Here is a 24,511-nt window from a genome sequence, read left to right as displayed (position 1 = left end):
AAATGAAGTTTGAATTTTATTCAGGATTAGCTTTTTGCATTTCCTGTGCTTGGAGTGAAAGGGTTAAGATTTAGGTTATATTAACGTTTAGCATCTTGCTAGGCACTGCTCATAAATTTTGCTGTTACAACATTTGAAGACTTATGTGTTTGGTTATAAATGAGGAAAGATTATTAGTACTGTGTAACAAACATTTTTGATTGTATATTTTGTTTAAACTACTATGTATCATATATATGCTATTTTATATCTTTCAATATGTCAAAGTCCCACTAATAAGTCCCACTAATATTGTACTTTTCTTTTGTGCAGATATATATGAGGACCTTGTGTCTCCTGTGACAGCAGCCCAGGCGCTCCTTTTATCTACTGTGCGTAAGAGGAAGGAGATGCTGGAGAAAACTATGATATTTTTAATGCAAGTGTTGACTACACCCAATGTTGATCCAAGACACAAGGATGGTGTTATGCATATGGTAATTGCATATTTAGTCTTACATTATTGTACTAAATAAGCGGATCTATCTTGATTTGAAATGGTTTTCCAGTTGCGAGCTTCTCTTAAATATTGTAGCTTGTCTTTTACACATGATGCTCATGCTGACATGTATACATTGGCTGCACATGGAAAGCTGGGAGATCTAAAAATAGCATTCAGGAAAAAAAAGACAAGATAAATTTGCAATAAGGCTAGTCACTACAGTAGAGATGCTACGTAACACAGTAAAGATGTTACTTAACACAGTAGAGATAGTACCTGAATTAAGAGGACTTGGTTAAGGTACTAGATGGGAACTAAAACAACTAGAGGCATGCTATAAGGAGCTTCCAGTGCGTAGTTTGCAACCCCTTGAATGCCAGCATTTGTTCATAACAATTTTGATTGCCTTACACTGAGATGGGAGTTTGAGCAGATACTAAGATCTTGACTAGGCAATTGGACCAGAATAGCCATCTCTTAAAATAATGCAACCAGCAGCGATATTTCCTACTGCTGGAATGTTATGTTGAATATTATCTTAGGTGAGATCTTTATTAGGGGATGCAGTAGGACCTTGTCTTTTGGGAGTAACCGAGTGTGATAGCTCAGAAATAACTGTAAATTTTAAGGAAAGCTATTATGAGTGTAATTCAAGTTTTCTTCTTTTCCTTTATGTAGATTGGCACAATGGGAGGTGTATTGCTCAAGAAGAAGATCTACAAGGATCAGATGGAAACTATGATTGCCCAATATGTCTTTCCTGAGTTTCAGAGTCCATTTGGCTTCATGAGAGCACGGGTAAGTGTAGTGTGGTATTCTAGTCTTAAATAATCTTGTAAAAGGTTGTAAAATGTGGAGAGGAAAGCTAACAATATTTATTTTGGCTGACTTTACGTAATACAGTACTGTGTTCATTTATTGTTTCCAAAGAAATTCCTAACTCCAATACTATAGTTTCCACCTTTTTTTAATATATATATATATAATTTTATTTTATTTATTTGTGCTGTTTTTGCAATATCTGGAAAAAGTCAATGCACATTGGTTTCAAACTTCCATACTTATGTATGCTGGTGTGAACAAGTTGCATATTATTATTGGGTCATGCAGCACCCTTTTTTTAACTGATATATTGGGAGGAGAACAGCTTACTTGTATGAGGAAAAGATTTCATTTAATACTCGGACCATTTGAGACAACTTCACTTTGCAAGGTTCCCCCCCCCCCCCCTCCCCTGTTATTATGTATTTCGAGGTTGGCTCTAGAGGCTAGATTATGCCCCGTGTTGACGCGGCTAGATGTGCAGTAGATTGTAGTTTCAAAGTGTTATATGACAAAGAGTGCTGGGAAGACAGGACACCACGAGCGTAGCTCTCATCCTGTAACTACACTTAGGTAATTACTTATGATTAATAGACAACTATGCCCATAGGGACATTACTTGTAGGAACTTGCATGTATTGGTCATTGGACTGTGCAGTTTCCACATATTCTTATGTTCAGGAACCAATGTTACAAAGATATTGTTTTTCACCTCGAATATCACCTTTCTTTTCCTTGCCTATGTATTAAAGTACTATATTGCATTGATTATACTTTTGCTGATGTGTTAACACAAAAGGGCTCAAATAATTTTTTGTTTATTTTCCCTTCGTGTTTATATATTTTCACATTCATCATGTTAATTTCTTAATGATTTCCACTCAATGTATGCAGGAATGTGTTTTGTTTTATTGATTTATTTATTCTAATTGTTCCCAAAAATGAATTAGTGGATAGTTCTTGAAGCAGTACAGTATACTAATTAAAATATACCTATTGTACATCTAATGAAACAAAAATCTTTCAGGCTTGTTGGATCCTGCAAAACTTTGATGAGATTAGATTCAAATCGGATCAAAACATTATGGCAGCCATGAACTGTATTCAGAATTCCCTACTCAATGATCACGACCTACCAGTCAAGGTAGAAGCAGCTATGGCTCTTTCAGCTTTCCTCGCCTCTCAAAACAAAGCTGAGAAAATAGTGGAACCAAATGTGAGTGAACTCCATTGTTAACTTTATAATGTGTTTATTGTTGTATCGATTCTTGAGAATTTTTTTCATTGGCCTGTTAATAATTGTAAACTTTAAGTTCCATATTGGTGACAAGTTTCAATATTTTCACTCTGCTCTTTTAATAATGGGCATATGAACATTTGTAAAGAAATGCCTTTTCCTCATCTCATCTGTTTAATAAGTGACTTTGACTTTTGTATCAAGCTAATGAATATGCAATTATTATGATTTCCAGATTAGACCAATTGTTCAAGAACTACTTAAGGTCATAAAGGAGACTGAAAATGATGATTTAACCAATGTGATGTGCAAGATTGTCACCACCTACACTGACCAACTGACACCAATTGCTGTAGAAATGTGTACTCAGTTAGCAGCAACATTCCAACAGGTGATTAAAAGCAAGTTTTCTGTTGTAATGAATGGGTCTTCTGTTACACACACAAATCACAATAGCGTGATGCATCAAATGAACAAATCTACAAGGGATTCGAATCTATGTCCGAGAGCAGCGTTATAAGCAGCTTTACAAAAAGTTACAGCATCTAGGATGCTCTCAGACGTAGGTTCGAATTCTCGTCACGACCCTTGTGGATTTGTTCATGTATCTTCTGTTTTATTTATTTGGATCGTAAATTTATTTCTAAATCCAACTGATGATTACTCATTTTTTTTTACCCTATATTAGCCATGGATAGTTTTCAACATGTATTTAACTGAATTTATCATTTAGACATTTTTTGAAGTTTGTAACTCGGGCAGAATGTAACCAGATATCATTGGGAGTACTGTTATCTGCCTTTTTCAAACTGTATTGGTGAATGACATTAAAAATTTATCTTGAAAATAAACATGCTCAGTTCCAAATTACTTTAGTTTATATTATCTATTTATTACTAAATTAAATTTGTGTGCTCTTTTAGGTGGTGGTGTGCTAAATAAAAATGAGGAACACTTTCTGAAAATGTTAGTTTGGAGGTAATTTGCATGAGTGAGCTAATATTTTGAGGCCATATAATTGGGTATTGGGCCATTCCAAGGTTGAAAATGGAGTATTTGCAGGGCCAATACAAATATAACTTCAAGATGACCAATATAAAGAGCTAACTGGAAGAGTAAACTGTTCAGATAAGGGATATTGTTCCTAGTCCCTTTTTCAACTTAATTACCAACTGCCATTTTTTAAGAGTCCATTATTTAAATTGCTTTGCCATTTTTTCTTTACTGATTAAATTTGTTAGCCATTAAATTTGGCTGTATATTGAAGGTGGTGATTATTTTGTATGCTTTGAAAGCAAGAATTGTTATGCTTCTAGGTCGTGGATGCTGAAGATGGTGCAGATGAGAAGGCCATAACAGCCATGGGCTTGCTTAGCACAATTGAAACCCTAATCAACTGCATGGAAGAGAATCCTAAAATAATGGAACAGATTGAACCAATTACACTGCAAGTTGTTGGTCTTATCCTCACCAAAAATGTGATGGGTAAGTTTTTTTTGCCATATTGCTTTTTTCAAAAATACAATTCCATTACATATTATCAAATTGTTGCTTTCCAAGATTACAAGATGGCTATATTTATTCAATTAAAAAATATAATTATAAATTTCAGGTTATTTGCATGTCGGCTTGATAATTTCAGGAATTATGTATACACTAATGGTAAAGGGAAGATTCTAAATGGATGCCCATCAATTTTTATGAAGTGAAGTTTAGTGCTCTATACTTTATATGCAGCTTCTTGTAACTGGAGTATCTTTGTTAGTACTGAATCATGTTTGCTCATTAAGTTATTGAGAAGGTTGCTTAACCAACTTGTACTTTTAGTGCTTTCCACCTGTTAATTGCAAAGAGACCTTGTACTTTCTCAACATATTAGAATGAGTTCTTAACCTGTCTTTCTTGCTATAAATCACTGTAATTCTAGTACTAGGCATATTACAAATATCTAAATTCTTCAGGTTCTCCAGTATGGATTCCATGCTGGAGAAGATTCCTTATCCTGACCTTCCTAGTCCTAGATTGTCGTAATGGCTTGGAACGCACTCTTGATTGAATTTTTTTTTTTTTTTAAGTAGAAATATCCTTTGTTGATTTTTAACACTCGTTTTAACTGCACCCCTCAGAGTGCTGTTATTTTCACAAGTTGACTAATATGGGTAGTGCGGTTATCATACTTTGATTTAAACTATTATTGCCCGTTGACCAGACCACACCCTAGAAAGTGAAGGGATGACGACGTTTCAGTCCATCCTGGACCATTCTCAAGGCGATTGTGAATGTATTATTGCCTGGGTTTTATACCAGTGCTGCTATTATGAACATAATAGCTCTATATGGATGTAGTGGAGTTTACCAGGACCAACGACGAAAATGCTGCTATCATTTCTTGATTGTGGTTATCGTCGCAGGTGTTGCAACATCAGCAATCGTCATGGTATAAAATTTCATTATAATATATATACTGATATTTATACATGTATACTGATTCATACGGTTTTCATAACTGTTTGGGGTTGTAATCATCAATTGAACATTGAGGAACTATAGATGGCCTATTGGCCTTTATATATAGGAGCTGCCTTATATGGGCCAATTCTTGTTCCCTCGGTTGTCCCCATTGTTTTACATTTTTATAGATATATTCATACATTCATTGTAGGCTTAAATACATGTTTACAGTTCTGTGGCAAACCGCCCCAGAACTGCTAGCAGGCATCCCCCCACAGCCCCAGGAATCCGCAACAGAGGCCCCGGGGCAGACCCGTCCTCCAAGCCCTCTGCCCTTAAAGAAAAGGAAGTCTATGGGAAAGGCAGTAAGAAAGTGCCACTGGTAAGACCCAGAGGCCTTGGCAGGAGGAACAGGCTCGAAAACCTCTTGTCCCCAACCCGAACGGTTGGTGTTATACAAACGAGCAGTCGCCATACGAGACGAATTATCGGCGATTGTTACCCAAAATGCTCGCCATTTGAGGCGATCGTCACTCGAGATTCTGCTGTATCTGTTTGCAGTTTTTCAATGTCTTCTGCAGAGGTAATTTTCATGCTGATTTTTGTATCTGCAAAAGGATGACACAAAGCTGTGACTTGTATTTTTGTCTATATCTGATATGAGAATAAGGAACAGCAGTGGTGCAAGGACTGTACTTCGAGGTACAGAGCTTTTAACTGCGCTCGGACTCGATTTTATTTGATTGACTGTTACCCTTTGTGTTCTGTTCGACAGGAAATTGAGTATCCAGCTTCGCACTTACCAGTTATACCCATGACCTAATTTTGTGTGCAATCACTCCATGGTCACATTTGTTGAATGCCTTTGCAAAGTCTGTGTATACAACATCTGCATTGTTTTTCTTCTAATGCCTCAGTGATTTTGTCTTAATGGTCAAGTAGCTGTGAGAGGCATGATCTTCCCACTCTGAATCCATGTTGGCCTGGATTGTGGAGGCCATTGGTTTCCATGAAACTAGTGACCTGGCTCCTGATCACTCTTAAAGCTGGTTTGGCCATTAAATCACAGTCAATTAAAATTGTTAAAGGTTAAATTTAAAGGTTAAATTCGGCCATACCGTATTAATTCCGTCTGCCTGTGGCTCTAGAGGCATGGTGGGGTGAGTAAGTGGTGTCGGGAGGGTGGGAGGGACCACCAGGGTACAGGAATTACCATTAATTTTAGAACAATTAATCTTAGCCAAAAACAAATGAAATAAGTACTAGTAATTATGTAATAACAAATAAATAAGTTTCCTAAAAGCAATGTGCACAGGCTGAAGTTTCCTTCAAAAATATTTAGTTTTTTCCTCCTGGCGGCCTACGTAACGTACTATAACTGCCCCAAGTGGGCCCGTCCAACACTGGTCAACCCATGTGCTCCCGTCCCTCGTGTTATACCACAGTGCTGCACCAGTAGTGAAATATTTGTTTAAACAACTTTTTTATTTTCATAGTAACTTTAAACATTTATGGCCAAGACTATGTAGCAGCATCAATCGTTCTGGAGCTGTTAAGAGGAAGAAGGTTGTCCTAGCAATTAAAGACAAGTTACGTGTTGTTCAACCAGTGAGGCATCACAGGCAGCCAAATGCCTTCAACAAGTGAGGCGCCACAGGCAAGCCAAGTGCCGTCAACAAGTGAGGCACAAGCAAGCGCCCTCAACAAGTGAGGCGCAAGCAAGCGCCTTCAACAAGTGAGGCGCCACAGGCAAGCCTGTGGTGCCTCACCTTCAACAAGTGAGGCACAAGCAAGTGCCTTAAACAAGTGAGGCGTCACAGGCAAGCCAAATGCCTTCAACCACTGAAGCTTTAGTAGCTGGCAGTCAAAACTAACTTTGCTTAATGAACTGTACAATAATTTTAAGTGTTAATTTTAGTATTGTGTTAGTATAGGTTATGTAAATTGTTAAGAATTCTTAACTTAAAGATGTGTGGCATCAATCAAGAAGACGAACACCAACAAGGTAAGTTGAGGTTTCTAATTGAATGTTTAATAATTATATGTGGCAAGGCAATTCAAATTATGTTTGTAGTATAAAAATAGTTGGAAATGGTCACTTTTGGACTCGTAGGTGAAAAAGTACCATTATCCGAAAAATGTGAAAATCCGGCTGGGGGTCCTTCCCATATAATCCGGATGATCGAGTGGAGACAGTATGTATTGTTTCACACACCATTTACACAGTAACACTGTATTACACACTCAGTACTTCGGAAGTGAGTAATAATCAACAAAGTAGTCCATGGTACACAGCGCAACTTCGCTCTCGTTGCACCAAGTACAGATAGATTTCGCTTCCGGTTTCTTCGTTGTGTGCGCTTGCAAATAACGCACTCACGTACACCCTTGGCATTAGTACCTGTAGGTGTTTTGTAGCCAAGCTTGTAAAACGTAAGGTAGTCGTGAAAAGATCGCTTTGTATGGTTCCCACACAGGAAGAGATTCAGCTAGCCTCCAAGAGTGTCCGTCAGTCAAGAAGAGATTCAGCTATTCTTGAAATTATCTGGAAAACACCACCATGGAAGCTGCTAACACTGTTCATCTATGCTATTTGTATCAGATGCATCATCACTGAACACAGAAAACAATTCATTTATGTATCATCTAAATAAATTGGAGATAGCATAGGTGGGCCAGGGTGGCGCTCAGAGCTACAATTGGATATGGTCGCTGTATCGTCCTCATAGGTGCTGTATAACTTGCATCCGACCTTTGTGTTAGGTCCTTATTGCACCTAGCTTCACCAAAATTATGACTTATGTTCTTCAAACAATAAGGTTTGAATTTCACCGACAGAGCGCGATCTTTCAACACCGCGTCAGACAGCTGTTTCGGAGCCAGAAACGCGTGCGCCACCCAAGGTTGCTCATTCAGTACTAACCAAGCCAGCAGCCCTAGGGCATTCTGGGATTTTTTTCCAAGATGGCTGCCCCTCTCTGGAGGTCCTAAGAGTCCATTTCATACACAACTAACCCCCCACACATTTAGAATGGGTATGAAAAAATAGAGAGTTTTCTCGGTTGGTGCAGTTAAGTGGTTAATATACAGACCTACTCCTCCACTTGCCCTAATTACTGTCACATCTATATAGATTATAATTTGGGATCCATATTTCACTATCATGTGGTATTTTGTGTGGGTTTCTGTAAATGCACCAAATATTGAGTTCAATTCTATTAGGGGGCCATTTATGAACTTCATTTCTTGAATTTGGTTTTAGACCTTATATGTTTGCAAATATGAATGATTTCCCATATTGCGTGTCACTTCTTGTGGGCTTTGGTAGTTCTCCCCCTCTCCACCCAGGTCCAGTGTGTGTTGTTTTGGTAGTGTTTCGTCCAGTTTCGGTAGAAGTACGGGTACGGGTAGTAGTCCAGGTGTAGTATGTACCTGTGTACTTGTTGATAATTTGTATTCTAGTCTTGTGGGTCCCTTCCCTCCCTCTCTCTGTCTGTCTGTCTCTCTGGCTCACGTGTGGGAATATCCAAAGCTCCTCTTTTGGTAAACACTGTACATTAAATTTGTTCCTGATGTCATCCTGTTTGTGTACTGCCAACATTTAGGAATAGACAGGATTGACAAAAACAGGCCCTTTTAATTGGGAGAAACAGAACAAGGGTGGAAGATTGAAACCCAGATGAGACATTCTTTTAAGAAAATACTCACATTATATAGTTGATTAAAAAGTGGAGTGCACAGATGTTCTAGAAACCATATCCTTCCACAACTTCGAGTCATTACTACTGTGAACTTGAACATCCAGAGTGGGGACCAGTAGAAGTAACTGTAAGGCGGGGCGCAAGGAGGCAGTGTTTCGAAAAGTTGTCCTTCACAAGGATTGGGGGTACGTCCCGTGACACTTCAAATAATTATGTATGTAATTATTTTCATGTTAAAATTGATCTTTCACTAGCAAGAACAAATCCAAGAAAGATTCCTTTTATATCTGACACTATTTTTATTTTCTCTCCTTCAGAGTTTTATGAAGAAGCACTTGCACTCATTTATAGCCTTACGAGTACAAGAATCTCTCCAGACCTTTGGAAATGTTTCGAAATGATGTATCAGGTAAGTGCAGCTGACTTCATAAATTTCCCTTTGAGTTTGTTCTGAATGTTGCCTCTTTGGCCACTGGTATTTCACTTTCCACCATAATTGAATGCTTTTAGTGCTAAAAGTGACTTTAGCCACTCCATGCTTTACAGACTTTTAAGTGTGATAGGCAACTTTGTTCTTGTGCTAAAAAAAAAATGGTTTAATATATAGTGGTGCCGTTAAGCCCTATACAGTAATTGTTAATGTATAGCCCCTATTTTTTCTTGCTAGAAATTAAAAATGTAACAAACCAACTTGAAAGTATTGGAAGAAAAGGAATTTTGTTTGACTGACCCCAAAATACTGTGCATATTATGCACAGAAGTTATTTGCTGTACCTATTATATGCATTGGAAACTCGTAAGGCTTTTGATAGGTACTTGAACTACACCATTAATGAAATTTCTGTACATTTTAAAATGTTAATTTGTTGTGGTATAAAGTACATAAAGAGTGCTCCCTTTTTCATTTTGGAAATTAGTGTTGAACCTCTATAGCCTGGTATTCAGTTGCTTGGCCCATTTAGTATTCATTCACTTTAGAGAAACCAAAAATTTTCTGAGGATTGCCTCAGGAAATATAAGTGACAAAGAAATGGAGATAACAAGCAGAAATGAAACTTGCAGAATGGAAGTCTTTATTGACATAGTAATGTGTATCATTTTAAGTGGAATTGCAGTGAGTATAATTATTGACAAGGAGTCTCGGTAGGGACAAAAAAGGGAAACCTATTTATATTCTCCTAGAAGTTCTGTGGGTGGCCTCGGCCAACCAGTGTACGATTTACTTAGTTCACTGGAATGATTTATTTCCATTTACTCTTGTCTATTTTAAACACTTTGCTAATTATTCCATCGCTTGAGCTCTTGCAGTATCTTTTTTTTTTTTTTTTTTTTTTGTATATCCAACTTTTTCAAATAGGTTTTGTAAATTCTCTTATCATGCAGATGTTCCGGAACGATGGCTTTGACTACTTCACGGAGATGATGCCAGCCCTGCATAATTACGTAACTGTTGACCCGGATGCATTTTTAAGCAACGAGGCTCATCTTTTGGCAGTATATGAAATGTGCAAGACCATACTAACGCAGGTTTGTATAACATGACATTTTTATATGTCAATATGTTGAATGTTGGTTGAATGCCAGTGATATATAATTTATTCTGCAGTCAGCCTGGTGTTGTTTGTTATGGATAACACAAAGCATACTTTAATATAGGGCTGTTTTATGACATGGCCCCCCCCCCCCTCCTCCCCAATGAAATTAGCTTTCAATTTTCCTGTGAGTTGGTATGCATGTAGACGATGAGTCAATAACGTGGCTGAAAATATGACCAAACCGCACATCAGAAAATGCAGACATAGCGATGTTTCGGTCCGTCTTGGACTATTATCAAATTGTGTAATAGAAAGAGGAAGGGACAGACAAATAAAATAAGGCAAGCAAGGACACATTTTATTGCTCTTGCACGCTCCCGGGTAACACGCTCTCACTTTCTCTGTTGCAGATGGTATACCGGGCTTTTGGACTTTATATGCTTTTAGTCCTGTAGAGAATTCTATTGGGAACACATTGATACCAAATTGAAAAACCTAGGATGAGAATTGAGATGACAAAGTTGAAAAGAGTATACACTTTTCAGTATTACCGCACGCTCCTGTGGAATGCTAGTGGTGCACCGTGGGGTGGGGTGGCATTCTCTCGCCCAATGTGCCAAAGTGTTAACCAAATGTCAGATTGATGTGAAATTTTAATTTTTGGTTTTTGAGACCAACACAACTTGGAGAAAAATTCAATGGGATTTGATGTTGGGCCCTGTCATAGAATGACCCTATACTGGACTTTTAAAAATGACATCCTTGTTTATTTCTGTGAAATCATGTTCCCTCACTGGGAAAATATTACTTGTGAAGATTTTGGTTATGCAATACTTTATTTTTCAGGACTGTTCGGAGGATGATGAATGCCATGCTGCCAAGCTGCTTGAGGTGGTGGTTCTGCAGTGCCAGGGTCGCATCAACCAGTGTTTGGGGTCAATAATTCAACTGGTAGTAGAGCGACTGCTGCGAGAAGTCAAAACTACAGAGTTGCGCACAATGCTATTGCAGGCAAGTTTGTTTATTTGCACGATAGGTTTGTTTGGCTTTTAAAAATGTTCGGTGTTGGTGGCTTATCTTCAGTCACGACATGCTGTGGCCATTAACACTTGTAGTGGCTTCAGCACATTTTGAGTTTCTAAAGTTAGGTCGGGTATGATAGTGTCCTTGATTGCTTTCATATCTGGGTTACTGAAAAAATTGGCTAAGGTAGGTTTGCCAAGTGCAGTTGACAGGGCTCTGTAAAGTGTGTGGCCATTATGATAAATTCATCAATCTCTTAATGTCGGGGACTTCCTACACTGCTGTTTGAGCTTAGCAACTAAAATATTCATGGATTATTGAATATTAGTAATAGTGACAACAGCAGGGCCTCCCTGAAAGTTCCTATGGACGATACACAGTAAGAGAGTGGCACTCGCATGACTTTGGGGAGTGAAGCCGCATCACCTAGTTTTGACAGCAACAAATTTTCTCATCTTGCAAGACCCAAAGACAACTAATATTGTTTTCCATGATTTTTCCTGTAATCTCATTCTATAACTTAACAAGTATAAAGGATTTTCCTGGCAGTTAAAAACAAAACAAAAAACAAAAAAAAGTGAAGGGCTGATAAATTTGACCCAAAATGCAATGGCTTGGAATTTGTAAGTTTCCTGTATTGTTCAAAGGAAAAGTTAAAAATATTGATTTTTCCCAAATTATGGCAATTTACAGATATGCTGTATTTTTGTGTGTAATTCAGGCTTATCACAGTTAAGTGTTTGTTGCAGGTAGTAATAGCAACACTGTATACTGCCCCAGACCCACTCCTACAAGTTCTAGAATCTACAATGTTACCCAACACAACAATAACTCTTACGTCGCACTTCATCAAGCAGTGGATTCATGATACAGACTGTTTCCTTGGGTAAGTCTGAGTAAGATTGGTTTAGTAGCTGGCTGCACCCAGCATGCTACAAGGCTTGCTTATTTGGTTTTGATGAGCCCAGTAGGCTCTGTAACCTGTACAGCAGTTGGTTAAGTGGTCAAGAGGCAGGACCAAAAAGCCATAGCTCATCCCCCACAAGTATAACTAGGCAAGTAAAAGTTTGCTTCCTTTGGCAGGGTTAATTAAAATTGAGCAGTGGGTCGAGGCCAGAGCCCAGGCAGACCACACATGATTGTAGGTTAGGATAGAGCTAGTTCTTATTCACCAAAGTCACTGATAAGTAAACACATTCATATAATAAGCTTGTCTGACCTATCTACCCCCTCTGTAATATCTATATTTTAAATACATGTATGGATATAAAGGAGGGGCTAATTTTATTTGTCCCCAGAAAGTATACTTGCTGATATTTTAGCCTGTGCTACGTAAACTTTCAAAACTGCGAAGGCATTTCAAAAACGGCCTTTCATTATTTTTAAATTAGCACTGCTATTAATTTTGTTCCAAATTGTTTTAATAGTTACGAGAATTGACATTCCCTTTCTAAGACTGAGGCATTATATTGAGCTGAATAATAAAGCAGGATTAGTGGTTCTTGGAGAATCCTCTGGTAACTGCCTCTTATAATTTTACACCTGTTCAAAGTGTACGAATAACTATAGTATGTAGAACACAACACAAATATTTCACCCCCCCATTTATGAATGATATTGCCTTTGGTTAGAATAAAATAAATGCTTTGCACCACCTCATTTAATGTAATATTGTTTGAATTATGAAAATTGGAAAAGCTGCATTATTTACTGATAAACATTCTACAGACTTCACGACCGTAAGATCTGTGTCTTGGGAATGTGCACATTGCTTCAACTAGGGCCAGAACGCTTGGGAGTTCTACAGGAGTGCCATAAGGAAATTCTTCCAGCTATGCTCTTGCTGTTCCAGGGTTTAAAAAGAGCTTATGCAGGTAACTTTGAAATTTGCTTTGGTTCTTGTCTAACAGTGTGCTTGTTTTTAGGGATTATAATTTTGTGGGGGAGCCGCCGCCACCCCTCCTTCCCTCCCGTACTTGCCATATTTACTTTAAAAAGTTATGAATGGAATTATTGACATTGACTACCTCTTCAATTCAGTCTGTGTTCACTAGTATTCTGAAGGAATAGCAACTTGAATTCCTGTGGCTTGTTTGTTTTAAAGTTTTCACATAACCTCTAGTTCTACTTCTCGGTTAAAATTATCTAGCTTGTCTGCATTATGGTTTTTGGTACAGTATTTTGTACATCATGACCAGTTTGCTCCTGGAACTTCGCACCAGTGTTTAACTCCCATTGTCTGGAACAGAAAGGCTCTACTTAGCTCTGAGTTAAAATTCACAAGGGTTAAAAGGTCTTGGTTTCACCATATTCATGCTAATTATTTTGGTAAAGTAGGTTTAGTGAATACAATGTGTTACTGCATATTGAATATATTGAAGCAAAAACACTTTAACTAATACTTTTACAATTGCAGCAAAAGCCAGTGAAGAGGATGACGATGACGACGACGATGATGATGATGACGATGAAGATATTGAACATGGTGAGATAGTCTTTTAAACCTCCTTACCTCTCTCTTTGTTTATTGCTTATTAATTTTTTAGGTAATATTGATAATGTGAAAGATTGTCATTTATGTATTTGAGCATGAATGGATTGGACTAACTTTGGTATGATGGAGCTCCTAAAGGAAGGCTATGTAAGCACGGGCTACATGCTCTTATGGCCACAAGCACTAGGAACAGAGTTATTTGACACCCACCAGATGGTGATCAGTGCCTTTTTAGTTACAATAATGTACCTCTTCACTAGGGTTATATTGAACACACAACCTTTCAAGATACACTTAACATGCACTTTACTAACATCTGACACTTGTCAGATGGTAAATGTGTCCATGATTTTTCAAATAACTTTGTACTTGACTTATTTAAAAATAATCTTTGTTTACTATTGCATATTCAAATTAGGTGCAGGGTGAGGCTTGAATTTGTGAGCCAGGGAGCGTGTCTTGTTTTCCGACCGTCCCCTGCAGTCGCTTGTCCCTCGATAGAATTCTTGGTGAATCGGATACTTTTGATATCGTTCGCCTTATGCGTTTCTGTTCTTGTATTGGAATCCTTGGTGATATTTAGCGCCCTCTGATTACTCTGCACATTTGATGGTGCTACATAGCCTTCTCGGTTTGGTGCCATCTTTTGAAAATTACTTACTTGTGAACCAGGGCTGGTGGATGTTCAGTTGAAACATTTGTTATACTGTATATAAGAGTTGGTTGGTAAATAAACTCACTAAGATTAAAGAAAGATAAGAATTATGGATGATGATGATGATGCTAAAGACTTCAAAAGATTCCGTTGTATTGAGTTCAGGCTCGAGAAGTTGTAGAAAATTATTGTGGCTCAATATCAAAACAAAGGACTGAGGTTTGCAACACAAGTCCAAATACTGATTAAAATCTACAGACATCACTGTCCATGTTTGAAAATGACTCAAAATGTGTATTGTGAACTCCTTAAATCAGCGTAACCAAAACGCCTTTCCTAACCTTCCATAGACCGATTATATATCATAAAATTTATTGAGGAAAGTGTTTTACAGATTGAAGATTGATCTTGTCGGTTGTGTGCTGTACAAGTCATATACTGGCTAATAAGTCAACATTTCATTCATTGCTTGTGATGGAGGATTTGTTGAATTACTGATGTTCTTGACATTTTGAATATCTTGTTTGCAGAAGTGCTAGAGAGTGATGAAGATGAATTGGATGATAATGGTGATGAGTATTTGGAAAAGTTGGAAGAGAAAGTAAACAAGGCTTCAGCTACAGCACAGTTTACCATAAATACTTGCATACAGGTTTGTCTTACATTAGAAGCATCCCTTCCCCCCTCCCCACATATATTATGTCACTATATAGTAGATCAGCTTCACTATTACTGGCTTGAGTAACACAGTGAGTAGCCAGTGTCTTTGGGTATGTGTAGGTATATCCCTAGGGAAAAAAATGCTTTAAAATTAAGGCTAAAAATCAGTAAACCTATTGCAAATGAAAAACTGTAAGGATTATTAAGTTAGTGTTAATATAAAATTAAGTAGACCAGACTCATAGAAAATACCTTCAAAGCCTCTATAATTATATACTTACATAAAAGTTCCTCTAAATTTTACACTAGTTTTTGGTATTATACCCATTTTAAATGTTCTTAATATTTTCATATTAAATATGTGAATCTTCTGTTATGGTTGCTCACTTTTCATTTAGGAAATTCATAGCAATAATTTTGGTTAATTTGATTCAGGATGATGACGACGATGATGATGATGAGGAAGGTCTGGATGAAGAAATGGATGAAACTGCATTAGAATCCTTCACAACTCCATTGGACAAAGATGACTGTGAAATAGATGAATACTGGGTTTTCAAAGAAGTCATGCAGAGTTAGTTGACATCCATTCTTAAGCATAGTTTTCTCCTCGATATTGTATATACAGGGGTACTTCGGTTTAAGAATTTAATCCGTTCCTGGAGACTGTTCGTAAACCGAAGCGAATTTCCCCATAAGAAATAATGGGAAATGAATCAATCCATTCCTGGCTCCCCAAAAACTTCACTTCAAAGTAAATTTTATATCTATTTCACCCAAATCTACACTACCAAAGTATGTTTAAGTTATTACTTACCCTTGCTGTTGACTCCTGTTGGCATATGGAAGGTGGTGAGTTGGTGGAGAAGAGGAGAGGTGTTACTGTTTGGAAGGGGAGTCCCCTTCCATTATAATGTCAGGCAGTGAAGATTTTTCTGGAGTGCACTCTGGCATGTTTTGCTTGCATACCACTAGGTCCTTGTTGTGGTTCACTGCTTGATTTTCTCACTTTTGCTCTCACAAGTTGTGTCTGCAAGCTCTTTGAGCGTATGGTAAATGTCTGCCTGATGTGGTTCTTGGAACACCATCACCACCTCTCCTTCTCAGTTTGGTTTTCACAAGTGCCACAGCACAACAGATGTCCTGGTGAACTTGGAGGTCTATATTCGTACTGCTTTTGCTGTGAAGACCTCCGTTGTTGCTGTCCTTTTTGACCTGGAAAAGGCTTATGACACGACTTGGAGATACCATATTCTGTCCCAACTTTGTTCTTTTGGCCTTCGTGGTAATCTCCCTCTCTTCCTTCAAAGCTTTCTCTCTCTCGTCGTACCTTTCAGGTCAGACTTGGTACCACTCTCTGCCTCTTTTCGGCAGTATGAAGTTGTACCCCAAGGTAGTGTTCTGAGTACTATTTTTCTGGTTGCCCTCAATGGTCTTCTTTCCTCCCTTCCTACTGGCATCTTCGCTCTTTATGTTGACAATCTTACTCTTTGCTGTTAGGGTGATGATTCACCTCTCCTTCAACGGCGGCTTCAACTTGCGATTGATGCCGTGTCATCTTGCGCCACCAATCATAGCTTCAAGTTCTCTACTACTAAGACTTGTGCCTTGACTTTTACTCGGAAGCGAGTCGTTTTTCGTCCCTGTAACTTTATGGTCGTCCCCTTGAATACAATGATTCCGCGAAGCGCTTGGGGTTATTCTTTGACACTCGTTTGTCTTGGTTGCCCCATATCTCTTACCTCCGTGTTGAATGCTCTAAGGCCCTTAACCTACTTAAGGTTTTGTTCCATACTTCTTGGGGAGCGGATAGCGCTCCTCTATTTGCATTCCTCCCTCGTCCTGTCTAAACTTGATTATGGTTGCCCTGCATACTCTTCTGCTTCTCCTTCTACTCTTCACCGTCTTGTTCCGTTGCACCATATTGGGTTGCGCCTCGGCTCTGGTGCTTTTCGTTCAACTCCTGCCCTCAGCTTGTACACTGACACTGGCTTCTTGTCTCTCCAGGACCGCCGTGATCGCTACAGTCTTCGTTATGTTTCGCGATCCTTCCAACTTCCTCACTCTCGCTTGTATCGTGCTTTGACTTTTACCCCTCGTGTAGTTCATGTTCCTCTTCACCTCCCTCTTTCTGTCTGTTTGACTCGCTTACAAGATTCTCTTTCGCTTCATATTACCAATGTTTCTCCTCGTATTGTTCCATCCCTACCCCGTGGAGGGTCCCCCTTCCCAAATTTTGTACTTCTCTGACCGGCATTACTAAAGCTTCTACCCCTCCTACAGTTCTGAAACGCCTCTTCCTTGAGCACTTTTCTTCTCACTCCCACTCTGTTCCCATCTTCACCGATGGGTCTAAGTCTGCTGACGGTGTGGGCTACTCTGTTGTTTTTCCTAGCCACACTTATATGTGTCGCCTTCCTCTGGAGACTAGCATCTTCACAGCAGAACTTTATGCTATTCTCTATGCTCATCGTCTCCTGCTTTCCCGGTGTCAGTCCTCCTTCGTGGTGGTAGTTGACTCTCGTAGTGCCCTCATGGCTTTAGGGTCCTTTAATCCAGTCCACCCGGTGGTCATCGAGATTCAACATTGGCTGTTTCTTATCTCCAGTAAATTTAAGTCGGTTGAGTTTTGCTGGGTTCCCAGCCATGTTGGCGTCTTTAAATGAGCGTGTGGATGCTGCCGCTAATGACGCTATCCGCACTTGTCCCATCTCACGTGAAGGTATTCCTTATTCCGATTTTTACCCAGTTATTCATGCCTCCATCTTTGCCCGCTGGCAGAGTTGTTGGTCTTCTTTTATTGGTAACAAACTGCGTACTCTTAAAGAGTCGTGTGTCCCAGTGGCCTTCCTCCTGCCACCCTAACTGGCATTGGGAAACGGCTCTGGCTAGATTACGTATTGGCTATACCCGTTTGACTCACGGTCACTTGATGGAGCGCCGCCCTGCTCCTTATTGTCCAAATTGCATTGTTCCTCTTATGGTCGTGCATATCCTTGTTGAATGTTCTGACATCTAGGATGAGCGTGTGTCTTGTTTTCCGACCGTCCCCCGCAGTCACTTGTCCCTCGATAGAATTCTTGGCGACTCAGATACTTTTGATATCGTTCGCCTTGTGTGTTTCTGTTCTCGTATTGGCATCCTTGTTAATATTTAGCGCCCTCTGATTATCCCGCACATTTGATGGTGCTACATAGCCTTCCCGGTTTGGTGCCTTCTATTGATAATTACTTGCTTACATATCAGTTTATGAGGAGTATGTTAATTTTACTCATTGCACTGTTCTTATTTAACGACGTGAGTGTATCGAAGTATGTTAGCCCTCTGATTTGATAAGTCTGCCTAATTCCATTTTTATCATATCTACTTTGGTGAATGTTTAAGATACTTCAAATGTTGGTTAGATTCACAAGTTGTGTGTGTTTTGAGTATGTTGCTCATAGGCCACTGGTCACTTCTGTAAAGATAAGGATGGCTAGTAATTTAGAACTTAGGAGATAATTAGTGGGAAAAATTGAAAGCTGGAGGCTTCTAAGCATTTGCAAATAAATATTATATTGATAAAACTATACTGATTTAATTGAAGATATTTTTGGGTCTTTAAAATAATATTTTCAGACAATGGGAAGAAGACTTAAGTATCATAGTGTGCTTTGTCATATTATCTTAGTGTAAATACCAATTTTTCATCAGGTCTAGAGAGCACTGCCCCAGTATGGTATCAAGCATTGACAGGAAGTCTTAATGCAGATCAGCGGAAAATAATGCTGGAAGTGGCAACACTAGCAGACCAGAGGCATGCTGCAGCTCAGAGCAAGAAGATTCAGCAAAGTGGAGGCAAGTGTATATGACTTTAAATGTTCTTGTTTTCTCTTAATATGCAAACCTGATGCCCAGCAGGTGCCGACTTCCATTTCTGTCCACATTTTTTGGTGTTCCATCTTTTTATTATGTATTGTACAAAAATTCCTTTTATCTTAGGTTATACAGTTTGTACAAATATTCCTCTAGAATATACCAGTACAATAGAGTGGACCCCAACTATAATGCAAGTTAAGTTCTTGGGAAACGGCATGTTATCTAAAAATACACTACTAATCTGAAGGACACAGAAAATAGGGTAAAGTTCCTATTAATGGCAAACTTCATCACAGGCATACTTTACCAGGTTTTAAATTGTGTGTGGGAGGGGGGGTCTTACCTATCAGTGACTGGAAGATAGGGCCCCCCCCATTGTCACTTCAGTATTTTTCTCTCTAGGTATACACAATTTTCAGGAACATGATTCCCTCTGCCCATCACATACCTTTCGTCTAGTGAGTTCACTTGGTTGCTTTTATGTACAATTTCATCAGCTTTCTAGGGCACCTAACAGCTGCGTGGACAGCGCTTCGGATTCGCGGTCATGAGGTTCCGGGTTCGATCCCTGGTGAAGGCGGAAACAAATGGGCAGAGTTTCTTTCACCCTGATGCTAATTTTATCTAGCAGTAAATATAGGTACCTGGGAGTTAGACTGCTTCCTGGGGGTGTGTAACAAAAAGGAGGTCTGGTCGAGGACCAGGCTGCAGGGATGCTAAGCCCTAAAATCATCTCAAGATAACCTCGAAAGGTAATTTTCCCTGTTCACCACAGGGTTGTTAGGAAATAAGAAGCGCAGAGCCCGACGGTTAAATTTACGATGATTTCTTAATGAAATCTTACAATACTCTCTGCCAGCCTGTTTTGAAAACCACTTGTATTATTTTCTTCACTAAAGCCAACAAAATCGATCTTTTTGTATTGTATTCATCCATGTTGGTAACCATGTTTATTATTTTGGCTATCAATTTGATCCTACCCCTGACACAAAACTTCTATTCCATTATTTCCCTAAAAAAAACTCTTGAATATTTTCAGCAATTTATATGGCCCCTATGGCCTGCTGTTCAACACTACTGGAATGATTCTTCCTCCCACACTTCTGACAGATGGTGATGGTAACTTTTCTTAATTATATATTTCACTCTTTCAATTATTTATTTTATCATGGTTGATCTTCAAATCCTCTTTGCATTCTTGTTTCCTGAGACCAGGCTGGGCTCAGGGAGTACAAGAACTCCCAGAACCCTCTCCTGGTATACTTGCATATTCATCAAACTGTTCTTTAATACGTAAGACTAGTTTTATCCTGGAGCTCCTACTGGTACAGGTGGGCACTTTAATTTTGTATATTCCCCTTATATTTCCTCTAGTGCCACAATGTGGCACTAGAGGCAGTGCTCAAGGTCACAACTGCCTCGAGTCAGCTACAATGCATTATGGTCTCTGTTTGTGGTAAGTAGTAATTGTGTGCTTGAACCTCCAAAGAACCTCTGTTCATCTTCCAAGAAATTGATAAAATTTAAAGTTGTTTAATTTAAAATTAATGATAGGCAGTGGCGATCGAGTCTTTCATCTCACAGAGATGAAATATTGTGTTCACTATTTTTGTTAGTGATATAACATACTCTTAGGGAAGACATGATCATCAGCTACAGAATTCTCAGGAATTGACAGGGTGGACAAAGACAAACTATTTAGCATGAGTGGAACAAGTGGTCACAGGTGGAAACTTGTTTTAATAATTTATCATTTGACTTATTTTTACAAAGCTGATGAAGATTGTCATCCTCTGCTGTGCTTGTATTGTATTAAGTATATTATAATACTGTTCATGAATTCAATTGAAGTTGAAGATCGCAATAAAAATAATAAGTACCTGTACTTCAAAACTGAAGCTGGCCACATGAGGCCACAGTAAACAACCAGGACACTTCGTATGACATGGCATGTACGTGTCCACCCCCCACACCCCCCCCCCCCCCCCTTCCCTTCCAACCCACCACACCCCCAAAAAAAAACCTCATATACTATAAAAGGTATTTACAAATGACAAATTTTATAAATTATTTCCTAATATTTTCTTAATTGTAATTTGCTTGTGCAGATGTCACAATAACATGGCTGAAGAATGTTGACCAAATCACATTTTGCAATTTGCTTCATTAAACTATAATTTTTTAAATATTAAAGATTTAGTTGATGACTCGTTGACAATCGAGGTTGTTGGCTGCTTGCCATGTGTGGTTGCGCCAATGCCAAAACGAACTTGGTACTGGCCAACTGTTTTAATGACTGCCAGATCGGTATATGAGGCTTGCGTTACTGGTCTCCAAACCAAAGTTAGAACCAGCAGAATACCAAGATGTTCTTATTATCGAGTAGTTACTATAAACATACGCACACACATGCATGCATATTTATTATCTTTTAAAGTAACTTGCAAATTCAGAGCATACATGTAATAACCCCTCTTTTTTTATTATTATTATTATTATTATTATTATTATTTTATTATATCCTACACGAGTTCATCTGAAGTTTGACTCACTCGCCCCATTCTTAAATAGTTTAAATTGTTAAAACTTGGAACATGCCCATTTTCAAATCCTGCCACGGCCCCGTGCATCTCGACTGTTTTATTATAGGTCCGTTAGTCTCTTTAGAACTTCTCAAATTTGCACAAAGCCAATGTTATGCTGCTTTTAGGTTTTGATGAATTGACATTTTTTAATTTATTAAATTAAATGTTATGCAATTGGTTTATTTGGAGCCATCTGGCCTAGAATTTTTTCTTCCAATCTGGTGACATGAACGGCATCCACGTTTTAAAATATTTGTTAAAAATTTAAATTTCATCCTATCAATCTGGGAGTGGTTTTAAAATGAGCGCCTTTAGATCGCGCACAATGTGAAATGTTAAAATTCCATTTATTGCTCTTATTATTATGGGACTAGCTTTAAAATACGCGCCAATATTCGTTTTGCGCCTACGCACAATACAAATATTGATGTTATCAAACTGAGCGAGTATACACGTTAGGTTGCGGTGTGCTAATTGGTGCTCGTTCACGAGTAACTTTAGGCTTTGCTAAGGAGAGTCACTCCGGGCTTTTGGACAATATATGCATATACACCTGCAGGGAATTTAATTGCGAACACAAAGATACCAAAACGAACGACATAGCACGAGAATTAAGGTGAGAAAACTGAAACGAGTATACACATTTCAGTGTTGCACACTCGCCCAGCACCGCCTGGGGCAAGACGTCAGATTTGCAGGGCACACGCCCACAGTGCAATAGTGTTAATTGAACAAATTAGGTCAACACAACAATAACTAACTACCATTACTGTAATTATAGTGTCACAGAACACAACCACGGATTGAAAAAAATAAACTGTGGAAGCGGGAAATAGTTTTCAGCACTTGTGCTCCTCTCGAAGTGATGAGTACTGCTTGGTTATGGCTCTGCCCTAAAAGGAGCTAAAGTGCTAAATATATTTTTTCATTACATTTACTACACACACATTTCACTTCACATATTTTTCAAATTTACTATTTTTGCACTTCAGGGTCATGTGCTTAATGCTATTGCAGAATATGTTAGTGTCATTAAATATTACAATTTTTGGCAGAGATGTGTAGTGTTAATAAAAAAACACTGGCTATTGGGCAAAACAGGCATAGCCATCTTGATCTACTAGTGTAGGTCTTGCTTTTAATTATAAGATTTAGATATATAATTTTATATATAATGTAGTATGTGTAATGGGGGGGGGGGGGTTATAGGTCATTATCTTGATTGTGCTTTGAATAGTATATTGTAGTCTTTCTGTATATATATACTGTATATATATAAGTTTCCCTTAAGCATCAGAACAATTATTCATAATTAATTTCTGTGGCAGCAGTCTTGGTGGGGACGTCTGGCAGTTCCTTGGATGCACACCCCATGGTAATCTGATACCTCCACCTTCCCCTTCCCTTCCTCCCACATTCCCTGCACCTCTCTTGCTCCCTCTTTAACCTCCCCTACCTCCATCACCACTATCACTCCACATACACACATCATTGTGTACTCATTAAACCACCCTGTTGGTATCCTTATCGTACCATGTTGCTGCCATCACTGCCACCACCACGCCACCAACCCCCTGTTTGTATCGTGAGATATGTCAGCCTGGGATACATTTCTCACTCATCCTTATGCCATCGAACCATACCTAGTTTAAAGTATGTCCATGTATTACTTTATGGGAATTCAGACCTAATCTACAACTTCTGGTGAGTGGAATGTATCATCTTTGTTCTTTGTGCATGTTATCTTGTTAATTGGCTTTCATGTTTTCACATTTAATTTTCCCCCCCCTGTTAGACCCTGGGAGTGAGACTCCCATTCACACAATATCACTTACACACATACTTCCAATTTATAAAGGAGTTTACTAAATTAGGATTTCTTGGTATGATGGCTTAAGATTTCCTTTCATTTTTTCCAGGTTATAATTTTCAACAAACTGCAGTTCCTTCAAGCTTCAACTTCGGTGGATCTTTTGGCTCTTAATGCAAGTGCTCCAAACAGCTTAAGCTGTTTGTTTATTTTATTTTATTTTTATTTTTTAGTGCCTTAAACATATGTTGCAGGCATGACCGAAGAGTCGTATATTTGGACAATGCATCATAATATGTCGTTTTATTCAGTGATGTAACTCCATACCTCACCACCTTGTGCAGGTGCTGCAGTATAGGATGAAAATTTGTCTTGTATAAAGCTCTTTAAGTGTGCACATGTTTCCTTAATACTGACAATAGCCTGCCATTAATCCCTGCCCCTCCCTTGTCAAGCTCCTGAATGATATCACTTATACACTATCCAAATTTTGTCTTCCTTTATATTTTTCTGTATTTTTAGTAGTATTGTTGATTATATTTCCCCCTCTATCACTACCACTTGCAGGGATGTGCCTGGGTTACTGCTTTGTAAAAGTTGTTTAAAAAATTGTTATATACAGGGTCATAGGAATAACCTCTGATTTAAAGTGTTTTCATTTCTCAATGCAACAACCCAGAACATCCTCTGGTATTTTTGTCCCCCCTCCCCTTGGCTTTGTTGTCCATATCTGCTGTCCCTAAACTGGAGCACAGGAATGATCTATGTACAAAAGAGTAGCCCTGCCTCTTGGAGCTGACCACCATCTGATGTTGGTGTTCGGCCAGCTGAGCCACACCATCCAACATGCGGCCTCGAGCTATTAGCATGTGGATGGTGTTGCTCAGTCTAGAAGAAGAGACCTATAAAAAATACAGTTAGTTCTGTAGGTCGGTGGGGAGCGAGGTGGTCCGGGCTGCTCTCCACAATAATCCCTGGAGTGGATTTAGATGATCCTCTCCATCTGTTGAGTTTTATTATGTACCCTCCAGGATATATCTAACTTAATGAGTTTCTTTATTTTTTGTGTAATATTGTACTCTTTAGTAGGTCTGGGTTTAAATATTCACCTTTTACTATTACTCATTACTGTGATTTTTGTGATTGTATGAGCCATTTTACATCTATCACCAATATTATTAAACATTTGTTGAACTAAG

The 24,511-nt window shown here is 38.6% G+C and overlaps 1 protein-coding gene across 4 annotated transcripts in view; it reads left to right on the top strand.

The window, feature by feature from the left end:
• The window catches only part of msk (importin-7 msk), a gene marked incomplete at its 5' end in the record, with an annotated part of 33,778 nt that extends 9,267 nt beyond the window's left edge, over positions 1 to 24,511 (top strand). The window contains 16 exon segments of one of the 4 annotated variants that reach the window (XM_069322606.1): positions 313 to 476; positions 1,160 to 1,279; positions 2,331 to 2,519; positions 2,776 to 2,931; positions 3,857 to 4,025; positions 8,797 to 8,877; positions 9,010 to 9,101; positions 10,076 to 10,219; positions 11,074 to 11,238; positions 12,000 to 12,136; positions 12,979 to 13,124; positions 13,667 to 13,735; positions 14,930 to 15,051; positions 15,495 to 15,633; positions 18,753 to 18,896; positions 23,422 to 24,511. In XM_069322606.1, the coding sequence (XP_069178707.1) occupies positions 313 to 476; positions 1,160 to 1,279; positions 2,331 to 2,519; positions 2,776 to 2,931; positions 3,857 to 4,025; positions 8,797 to 8,877; positions 9,010 to 9,101; positions 10,076 to 10,219; positions 11,074 to 11,238; positions 12,000 to 12,136; positions 12,979 to 13,124; positions 13,667 to 13,735; positions 14,930 to 15,051; positions 15,495 to 15,633; positions 18,753 to 18,896; positions 23,422 to 23,486 (2,102 nt within the window). 4 annotated transcript variants of the gene reach the window in all.

The sequence above is a fragment of the Procambarus clarkii genome, chromosome 11 (genome assembly GCF_040958095.1).
Source record: "Procambarus clarkii isolate CNS0578487 chromosome 11, FALCON_Pclarkii_2.0, whole genome shotgun sequence".
Lineage (NCBI taxonomy): Eukaryota > Metazoa > Arthropoda > Malacostraca > Decapoda > Cambaridae > Procambarus > Procambarus clarkii.
The sequence above is the reverse complement of the archived record's forward strand: the minus strand, read 5'-3'. Positions and strand labels throughout refer to the sequence as shown.